Source organism: Herpailurus yagouaroundi, unplaced genomic scaffold, assembly GCF_014898765.1.
Source record: "Herpailurus yagouaroundi ecotype Mexico unplaced genomic scaffold, PumYag 220, whole genome shotgun sequence".
Lineage (NCBI taxonomy): Eukaryota > Metazoa > Chordata > Mammalia > Carnivora > Felidae > Herpailurus > Herpailurus yagouaroundi.
The window spans coordinates 4,463,589-4,474,110 of NW_024412451.1; the positions used below are offsets into that span (position 1 = coordinate 4,463,589).

Here is a 10,522-nt window from a genome sequence, read left to right on the forward strand (position 1 = left end):
TGTCAGCACAGAGCCCGCTCCCGATCCTCTGTCTCCCTCTCTCTCTGCCCCTCCCCCAATCACGCATGTGCTGTCTCTCTCTCAAAAATAAATAAACATTACAAAATAAAGTTTGTTTTAAAAGAAAGAAAGACTTTCTGGGGCGTCCGGGTGGCTCAGTCTGTTAAGCATCTGACTTTGGCTCAGGTCATGATCTCACGGTTCGTGGGTTCGAGCCCTGCATCGGGCTCTGTGCTGACCTCTTGCTCAGCAACTGGAGCCTGCTTCGGATTCTGGGTCTCCCTCTCTCTCTGCCCCTCCCCTGCTCTCACTCTGTCTCTCAACAATTAATAAATGTTATTAAAATTTTTTTTGTTTTTAATCAAATCTTAAAAGAAAGAAAGAAAGAAAGAAAGAAAGAAAGAAAGAAAGAAAGAAAGAATTCTTGAGACGTTTTTGTCGTGCAAAGGAAGTGCTTTGATTATAGCATGGGGACAAGACCCATGGGCAGAAAGAAAGAGACGCAGCGGAATTGTGAGGTGCGACTGATTATATATTTTTTAAGTTGGAGGGGTAGGTAGAGTTTACGGAAGTCTCTAAAGGGATTTCCATATGTTAAAGAAGACTTATAGAATCCTGGAGGCTTGACTAATGTCAAACTAAGGTTGCTTTTAGTCTCTAGCAAAGCATTAACATTAAGGCAGCTGTGAGTTCCTGAAGGAAGGTCCCCTGGGGCTCTTCCGGTCCCCAGGTATTTATCTGTGGGCTGCAAGAGGTAAGGAAATTTAGTTTTATCTGCATTTCTCTTCTCTTTGTTCTCCTCATCATAATGATTTTGCAAGGAAAGCAAAAGTCTTCCTCTATCCCTCAAGGTTTCCCAGCTGGACTAAGAATCAAACTTACACGAACTAATTAATTAATTAACACGAGACAGATCAATGAGAAAACAACAGAGTTGTATTACAGGCACACAGAGGACCCATAATCGAGACCCAAAGAGATAACAATGTAAATTTTTTTTAATTAAAAAACTAAATAAAATAAAAATCAAATTAAATTTAAAAAATAAATAAATAATAAAAACTTTTACTTATTTTTTCATGTTTTATTTTATTTTTGAGAGAAAGAGACAGAGCATGAGCGGGCAAGGGGCAGAGAGGGAGGGAGACACAGAATCCAAAGCAGGTTCTGGGCTCTAAGCTGTCAGCACAGAGCCCAATGTGGGGCTCAAACTCAGGAACTGTGAGATCATGACCTGAGCTGATGCTTAACTGACTGAGCCACCCAGGCGCCCCAATAAATAATATCGCTCTGGTTCCCACTTTAAGCAATGGTGTAACAAGAATTCTGTGTGTGTGTGTGTGTGTGTGTGTGTGTGTGTGTGTGTGTGTAAATATTATTCATGTGTGTAACCCTGTGACTGGGTCCCCTGAAGTTTTGTGAGGTTTTTTTAATGTTTTGTTTATTTAAAAAAAATTGTTTAATGTTTATTCAGTTTTGAGACAGAGAGACAGAGCGCGAGCAGGGGGTGGGGGGTGGGTGGAGACAGAGAGAGACGGAGACACAGAATCCAAAGTAGACTCCAGGCTCTGAGCTGTCAGCACAGCAGGGGAGCAGCAGAGAGAGAGAGAGGGGGGGGACAGAGGATCCAAAGAGGGTTCTGAGATGAGAGCACAGAGCCAGATGCGGGGCTCAAATTCACAAACTGTGAGATCATGACCCGAGCAAAGGTCACTTAACCGGCTGAGCCACCCAGGTGCCTCTGGGTATCTTTTGAGGAACTACAAGGAATGTAGGGACATTCTGTTGGGACAGAGGGCAGGGGGCTGGCCTTTTTCTCGCTGGTTCCCATCAGCCCTCAGTCAGGGGCTGCCAAGAGAGTGTGATGCCTTCCCACTTTCAGGTTGGAACACATACCAGTGTGAGTGGCCACGTGGGCTCCTCCAAGATCACTTCCTGCAGAAGCAGAGAAGCTCTGGGGTGAAGCATGAGATGAAAAGCACTTTTATAATTAATTCTTTATGAGTTTTTATGAATAATCTCAGATTATGCACAGCTGAAGCAAATAACAAAGAACAGGAGGTTGGTAGGGGAAGCAAACCCGAATGGAGTATAAGAGAAGGAAATACAAAAAAGAATGGAAAAAGAGGGCACCTGGCTGGCTCAGTCAGTAGAGGGCTCGACTCTTGATCTTGGGGTTGTGAGTTCAAGCCCCACGTTGGGTGTAGAGATTACTTAAAGATAAAACCTTAGGGGCGCCTGGGTGGCTCAGTCGGTTAAGCATCCGACTTCAGCTCAGGTCACGATCTCGAGGTCCGTGAGTTCGAGCCCCGCGTCGGGCTCTGGGCTGATGGCTCAGAGCCTGGAGCTTGTTTCCGATCCTGTGTCTCCCTCTCTCTCTGCCCCTCCCCCGTTCATGCTCTGTCTCTCTCTGTCCCAAAAATAAATAAAATGTTAAAAAAAAATTTTTAAGATAAAACCTTAAAAAAAATCTTAGCAGTATTGGGGAGGGGGTGGGGAGTGCATATTACCTTTAAAAGAATAAAAATTATAATGACAGCTGAATTTCCAATAGAAAGATCGGACCACAGAGAAAGTTATGGAATGATGTCTTCAAAGTGCCAAGGAGAAAATGCCAATCTAGAATTCTATACCCAGTAAAAATATCTTTTAAAAATAAAAATGAGTGTGCCTGGGTGGCCCAGTCGATTAAATGTCTGACTTCGGCCTCAGGTCATGATCTTCTGGTTCATGGGTTCACGCCCCACATCAGGCTGCTGTCAGTGCCCCTTTCCACCCATGTTTATAGCAGCATAATTCACAATAGCCAAAAGTTGAAGACAACCCACCGGTCCGTAGATGGATGCAGGGATAACCCAATGTGATGTATCCATACAATAGAATATTATTCACCCATAAAAAAAGTGCATGAGGCATTGACACAGGCTATGACACGGGTGGACCCTGAAAACATTATGTCAAATAAAAAAGCCAGACACAAAAGGACACGTATTATATGCTTCCAATTCTATGAGGTACTTAGAGTTTATTTTTGTTTATTTTGAGAGAGAGAGGATCCCAAGCAGGCTCATGAGCTATCAGCACAGAGCCTGATGCAGGGCTCAAACTCGTGAACTGTGAGATCATGACCCAAGCCAGAAGCAAGAATCAGATGCTTAACCAACTGAGCCACCCAGGTGCCCCTCTATGAAGCACTTAGAACTGTCAGTTGTAGAGAGGGAAAGCAGATAGACGTTATTAAGGGCTGGAGGGAAAAGGAAGCAGGGAGCAAGCACTCAAATTGTGGCAAGTGACTGATGTCAGCCTTCTGTGACCATCTCAAGTGACCTCAAGGAAGAATCAAAAACAACTGGGGCACTCTGGTGACTCAGTCGGTTGAGCGTCCGACTTCGGCTCAGGTCACCATCTCTCGGGTTCGTGAGTTCGAGCCCCGTGTCGCCTGCTTCCGATTCTGTGTCTCCCTCTTTCTCTGCCCCTTCCCTGCTCATGCTCTGTCCCTCTCCCTCTCTCAAAAAGAAATAAACATTAAAAAAAATTATTTTAAGAATTAAAAAAAAAAAAGGAAGAGCTGAAAAACCGGTTAAACAGAGGCACGCAAGCAATATTTTTAATCAGATAGGATAGATGCATAATGTATTGAGGTGACTTGAGGGTCTCTCTCCTGTCTCCGTGGAGACGTGGAGATGTAATTTTTACGCCGGAAACAAATTACACCTTGTGACGCTCAAGTATTTGGAGAACTGGTTGCAAACAAGGATACGCGTCTCCCTTTTGTTTATATGATCCCCAACAGCTAACAAGCTTTGGAGGAGTTCTTTTAATGTTATTTATTTTTGAGAGAGAGAGAAAGAAAGAGAGAGCGCGCGCACGTGCACGAGCGAGCGAGCGGGGGAGGGGCAGAGAGCGAGAGAGACACAGAATCTCGGAAGCAGGCTCCAGGCTCTGAGCTGCCCGCACAGAGCCCGACGCGGGGCCTGAACCCACAAACTGCGAGATCATGACCTGAGCTGAAGTCAGACGCTTAAGGGACAGAGCCCCCCAGGCGCCCCTGGAGCAGTCTTCAGAGCAACGGAGAAAACTGTCTCCCAGGCGGTGGTGAACAGAGGTCGGTTTTCTCTCAGTGGACAGGATACAGAATTTTAGCTTGGAAAGGTGAAAAAGTTCTGGAGACGGACGGTGGTGATGTTTGCACAACAGTGTGAATGTACCCTTAACGATGGTTAAAGGGGACATGTCTGTTGCTGTATATTTTATCACAACAAAAACTTTGTCGCAGTGTAGGTGGGGGTGGAGGGAGATGCATAGAGCACAGAGGATTTGGGGGGCAGTGAAAACACTGTATAAAAGTGGACACGGGTGGTTATACATTCGTCCAAATCCACAGAATATACAACATCAGGGGCACGTGACTGCTTTGGTTGTGATTTCGAACCCCACGTTGGGGGTAGAGATGACTTAAGTAAAATATAAATAAAATAGCTTTAAAAAAAAAAAAAAAAGAGGGGCGCCTGGGTGGCGCAGTCGGTTGAGCGTCCGACTTCAGCCAGGTCACGATCTCGCGGTCCGTGATGCTCGAGCCCCGCGTCGGGCTCTGGGCTGATGGCTCGGAGCCTGGAGCCTGTTTCCGATTCTGTGTCTCCCTCTCTCTCTGCCCCTCCCCCGTTCATGCTCTGTCTCTCTCTGTCCCAAAAATAAATAAACGTTGAAAAAAAATTAAAAAAAAAAAAAAAAAAGAATATACAACACCAAGAGTGAACCCAAAGGTAAACTGTGTAATCACTTTGGTGATTACCCTGTATTCAATGTAGGTTCGTCTCTAGTTTAAAAAAAAAAAAAAGTACGGGGCACACGGGTGGCTCAGTGAGTTAAGCAGCTGACTGTTGATCACAGCTCAGGTCTTGATCTCATGGTGGTGAGTTGGAACCCCGCATTGGGCTTCACGCCCAGCGTGAACAATAAATTAATTAAAATAATTAATAATTAATTAAAAATAAATTACTTAAAATTTAAGTGAAAAAAAGTAGCATTCTGGTGCTTAATGTTGATACGGGAGGAAACTGCATGTTTGGGGACAGGGGGCGTATGGGAAATCTCTGTACCTCAGTTTTGTTGTAAACCTAATACTGCCTTAATAATAATAATAGTCTTTTTAAAATATATTTTTAAAAAATTTTAAGGGTTATTTGAGAGAGAGAGAGAGACGGAGCACAAGCAGGGGAGGGGCAGAGAGAGGGAGACACAGAATCGGAAGCAGGCTCCAGGCTCCGAGCTGTCAGCGCAGAGCCGAAGGCGGGGCTCGAACTCAGGAACGGGGAGATCATGACCTGAGTCAAAGTCGACCGCTTAGCTTAACTACCTGAGCCCCCCGGGCGCCCAGAAGTGTTTTTTTTGTTTGTTTGTTTGTTTGTTTGTTTTTTAATTTTTTTTTCAACGTTTACTTATTTTTGGGACAGAGAGAGACAGAGCATGAACGGGGGAGGGGCAGAGAGAGAGGGAGACACAGAATCGGAAACAGGCTCCAGGCTCTGAGCCATCAGCCCAGAGCCCGACCTGGGGCTCGAACTCACGGACCGCAAGATCGTGACCCGGCTGAAGTCGGACGCTTAACCGACTGCGCCACCCAGGCGCCCCAGTGTTGTTTTTTTTTAAAGTAATCTCTACACCCAATGTGGGTCTCGAACTCACAACCCTGAGATCAAGAGTCCAATGCTCCACTGACTGAGACAGCTGGGTGCCCCTAAACTTGTGTTGGAAAAAAGACTTCATGGGGCGCCCGGTTGGCTCAGTCCGTGGAGCACGCGACTCTTGATCTTGGGGTTGTGAGTTCAAGTCCCACATTGGGTGTAGAGATTACTTTAAAAGACGAGTTTAGGTACAGAGTAATAATAGGCAACGTAAGCTTTAGGGTAGAATTGCATTCCTAGAGAGGAGACATTTCATAAAAGGTTAATTGACTTGACTTTTAGAGGTTCCCTGCCCTTTCCTAGAGAGCCGGGGAACTGGCTGGGCTGGCCTCCGTCTTTGGGGGAGGGGAGGAGGGGAGGAGGGGTGGAGCAGGGGTGGAGGTGGGACGGGGAGGGGGCGGGAACGGGGCGGGGTTGGGGGGGGCGGAATGTTAATCAGGCCTGGCTGGGGACCTTCCAAAAGAAATCCCCAGTCGGGGTTGAAGTTATTCCGCGGACGCTCTTCGCCGGCACCTGCAGGTCAGGTGACCCTCCAGTTTAAACAGATGTAGGTGATTTGTTGTTGTTGTTGTTGTTGTTGTTGTTTTTAACAGGGTCGCGGGGAGCGGGGGCCGCGTCCTCGCCGGCTGGATTCAGGCAGCTGTTCTCTTTCCCTGGAATTGGGGATCGGAGGACTTTCTGGTTCCTCGCGGGAGGGTCGCCGGTTCAATCCCAGTAACGGTCAGCACCGTATCTTGTTACAACTGTTGGCGCAGACCTCGCAGGTCACAGGCTGGTCAGCGCTCGCGGGGTGAGGAAGGCAGCGGAAGGAAAAGAAGGGGGCGGCCTGAGAGGGAAACTGAGGACCCCTCCTCCCGACCGTGTCCTCTTCCAGGGCAGAAAAAAGTCTTCCTTTCCTTGGGAAGCGCCTCTCTTTCTGGACGCCTCTAAGGAGCAGAAGTGGCTGGGGAGACCCTGGGTGCAGGGGGTGGGGGGGTGGGGTCCCAGGGTGGGGCTGGGGGGGGCAAGTCCCGGGATCCCCTTCCTGCTGGCTCCTCCTTCCCCTGCTCCCACCCCTTAAACCGTCCATTTTGAGGAGCCGGGGTCCGGAAGCAGATACAAAAGGCCCGCGCAGGATGAATCTCTGTCGTCGATCCCTGTTGGGGGGGGGGGGGAGGGGGCGGTGAGGGCGTGGTTTTTTATTTTATTTGTTTATTTAATTGTACTTTTTGCAATCCCACCCCTCTCGTCTGCAGCCCTGCAACCCTCTATCCGGTGCGGGGAATGAGCTCTTGGGCTGCGCCACCCACCGACGCGTCCAGAAGCTGGTGCGGCAGGCATGGTGAGTGTGCCGGCTTGTCGCACGATCCACACCGCGGGCGGGACCGGGTCGGATTCCGGGGAGTCGGGGGCAGCTGTCTGCGGAAGCCTGATTGCCTCCGCCCTGGAGGAGAGGGGAGGCGGAGAGTGGCCCACGTGCTGAGCCCTAAAAGCCGCCGGGTGAAGGGGCGGTCCCTCCACGCTGTGGTCCCTGGAGTGGGCAGGGGGATACCTGCGTGCAGCGTGGGGGGGGGGGGAGGGCAGGAGCGGGGGAGGGGGGCTGTTCAGACCCATTAAGTGTTGGAGTCCCTCAGCGATTAGGAAAATTCTGGGCACGTTCACATGGAGAGGGTGGCCATCGGGTTCTCCTCTCCTAGAGAAAGGATTTCGGGGTCTGGGTTTGGTCCAGTGAGCACTTTCTTTCTTGGGCGGGGGGGGGGGGGGACTGAGACCTCCGTAGAGAGCGTTTCTAAAAGAACACGTTGAAAGGAGTTCAAGTGAAGACAGCATGGAACCCCATGGTCTGAACAAATTGCCTGTCCTTAGTCTCCTCCAGGAAGGTCTGGTTCACGGGAAGCTCAGCGCACAGGGAGGGGGGATGCGCTCTAGCTGCCAGACGCGGGGGTTTTCTTTCCCACCTGCTTCCCCCGAGACGACCCCAAATTACACATTCTCTTTGTTCGTTTCTTTCCTCCCACTGTCCCAAACATTATAATGTGTCTGAGATCGCCAGGGACTCACCTGGAGCCCCCGTTGTAATGGTTTGTTGCAAGGAGAGAGATCGATCGCACCTGAGAGGAACCTGCGGAAGGAAGGGTTGGCGTTATTATAGGATCCCAAGGTGGGGGGGGGGGGGGGGGGGGGGGGTAGTAATTCAGGGTAGGTGTATGTAAATGGACCCGGGCTTAGATAGGCTCAAACTGAGCCCAGTGTAAAGGAGTTATCTGGTCTGGACGTTCCCTTGGAAACTACAAGGTCAAGATAGATGGGGAATGTTGTGTCCCAAACCCCTTATCAGGAGTCCTGCCCCAGGTTGCAGATCGGAGGCGAGGCCGCTTCTCTGTCCCAGTGACTCAAGATCCCCCAGGCAAGAGTGGAATGTTCTCTTCTTACCGATATGATAGGATGTCAAGTGGGCTACGAGTTTTAGGGGATAAAGTTTATCAGTGAGTTAGAAAACAGTTGAGGATGGGGGGGGGGGGGGGGGGAGGCACAAAAGTCCTTTTGTCTTTGCTGCTGGTTTCATTCTTGTCTGATTGCAACTCGGGGGGACGGGACGAATGGCTGGGAGGCGGTTCATTCACAATGGCAGGGTTGCCTAAAAATCTCCTGTTTGCCCCAAGCACCTAATGACTTTATATTATTTGAGGGTCACAGTTCTGTTTTGTGAAAACCTGGGTTCGCGTAAACCCCAGAGTAGTGGATACAAGGGGAACCCACCTAAACCGGTGACATTTTTGAGACCAACGTAGTACGGTTGCCTCTTTCTTAAACGGAAGCAGTATATTTAAGAAGATGTGGGAATTCGGTTCGTGAGTTTGAGCCCCGCATCGGGCCCGTGCTGACAGCTCAGAGCCTGGAGCCTGCTTCGGATTCTGTGTCTGTCTCTCTCTCGCTCGCTCTCAAAGATAAATAAACATCTAAAAAAAAAATTAGAAAGTTATTTTGTACTAAGCTTTTCTTCCTCCTCTCTCGCTATTTAAAGGTTTTATTTTTAAGTCAACCTCTGCACCCAACACGGGGCTCGAACTCGCAACCCTGGGACCAAGAGTCGCGCGCTTTGCAAACAGCCAGCCGTGAGCCCCTGTACTACTAAGCTTTTTAAAGCCAAGAATGAGAGGTACCTGCCTGACTCAGTCAGCAGAGTGTGGGACTCTTGATCTCAGGATTGTGGGTTCGAGCCCCACGTTGGGGATAGAGATTGCTTAAAATCTTTTCAAAAGTAAATAAAAATAAAATAAAAGCCAGGATGAATTGGCTGTAAGATTACATGGCGGAATAAATAAAATTAAGCTTTAACATATGAATTAAGTTTATGAAAAATTTCATAAAGACAAGAGTACATAAAACTTAACAAGTAGAATTATTCTATTTTTTTTTTTAGTTTTATTTTACTTTATTTTAATTATTTTATTTTAGTTGTAGCCTCCATGCCCAACAGGGGACTTGAGCTTGGGACTCAGATCAAGAGTTGCACGCTCTACCGACTGAGCCAGCCAGATACCCCACAAATAGATTTTTAAAAAATTTTTTTTCAAGTTTTATTTATTTTTGAGAGAGAGAGCATGAGTTGGGGAGAGGCAGAGAGAGAGGGAGACACAGAATCTGAAGCAGGCTCCAGGCTCTAAGCTGTCAGCACAGAGTCCGACGCGGGGCTCGAACTCATAGACCGCGAGATCATGACCTGAGCCGAAGTCGGACACTTAACCGAGCCACCCAGGCTCCCCAGAATTTTAAAAATAATGTAATAAATAGGTCCTCAGGTTAAAGAATCAGACACTGCTGTTGGTTAGAGACCCTCCGCCCATCCCTGCCTGACCCCATTGCCCTGCTTCCTTCTGGGGTTAATCACCATCTTGACATTCTTTTTAAGTTTATTTATTTTGAGAGAGAGCATGCCCTCGAGTGGGGGTGGGGCAGAGAGAGAGAGAGAGAGAGAGAATCCCAAGCAGATTCCACACTGTCAGCTGAGAGCCTGACTCGGGGCTCAAACCCACGAACCCTGAGACCGTGACCTGAGCCAAAACCAACAGTTGAATGCTCAACCGACTGGGCCACCCAGGCGCCCCGCCATCTTGAATGTTCTGTCGATCATTCTTTCGGTCTTCCTTTTTTACCCCGTTAAGTGTATATTTGAAGCATTTTCAGACCTGCGGTGAATGTATAGTAATAATAAAACAAATACCCATGGAAACGTAAAGATTTGCAGATTTGCTAGTATTTTGCTTTATTTGCTGTCTGTATATGAACACATGGTCGCATAAAGTCAGGTACGCAGGTTGCCCTGTTGGCTGTCTGTATGCGCGTGCGTGTTCACAGATGCTCGTGCGCACTTTTTTTGTTTGTCTGTTTTTTGCTGAACCACCTGAGAGAGACTTTTAGATATCGCGACATCTCACCCCTTGCGCCTCAACACGTCTCCCCTGAAAACAGGGCAGTTCCCAGGTTTCTGCAGGGTGTCACTGAGTCCGCCCCTCTGTTGCTTAGGGATGCGGAACCGTCCCCACCTTGGCTGCTGCTCGGACGGAACTGCCGGGATCACTTTTGTCCAGGTGTCCTTCCTGCTTCTCACGCGGAAGAGTGTCCCCTGCCACTCGGCTGGTAAAGTGCAGGCTGCAGCCCAGCAAAATGGACAACAAATGGGACCTTGTTAGAAATCCCACGCCCGGGCTCCTCCCCAGGCCTGGGGAACCCGATTCAGTTTCGAAAGGCAGTTCCACAATATAAATCTTGGAGTAGAATTACAGGTAGTAGATTTGGGACTGTCTGATTTTCTTTTTCTTTTTTAATTTTTTTTTAATGTTTATTTTTGAGACAGA

General features: G+C 48.3%; 1 protein-coding gene across 3 annotated transcripts in view; it reads left to right on the plus strand.

The window, feature by feature from the left end:
* Nucleotides 1-6,169: 6,169 nt before the first annotated feature.
* The window catches only part of ZNF114 (zinc finger protein 114), a 17,026-nt gene continuing 12,673 nt past the window's right edge, over nt 6,170-10,522 (plus strand). For 2 of the 3 annotated variants that reach the window (XM_040457576.1, XM_040457575.1), the window contains exons 1-2: nt 6,262-6,474; nt 6,920-7,005. In XM_040457576.1, coding sequence (XP_040313510.1) covers nt 7,003-7,005 — 3 coding nt within the window. In that variant the 5' untranslated portion in view covers nt 6,262-6,474; nt 6,920-7,002. Of the gene's footprint in view, nt 6,232-6,261; nt 6,475-6,919; nt 7,006-10,522 lie in introns of those variants that run through there. The other variant, XM_040457577.1, reaches the window with a different exon arrangement.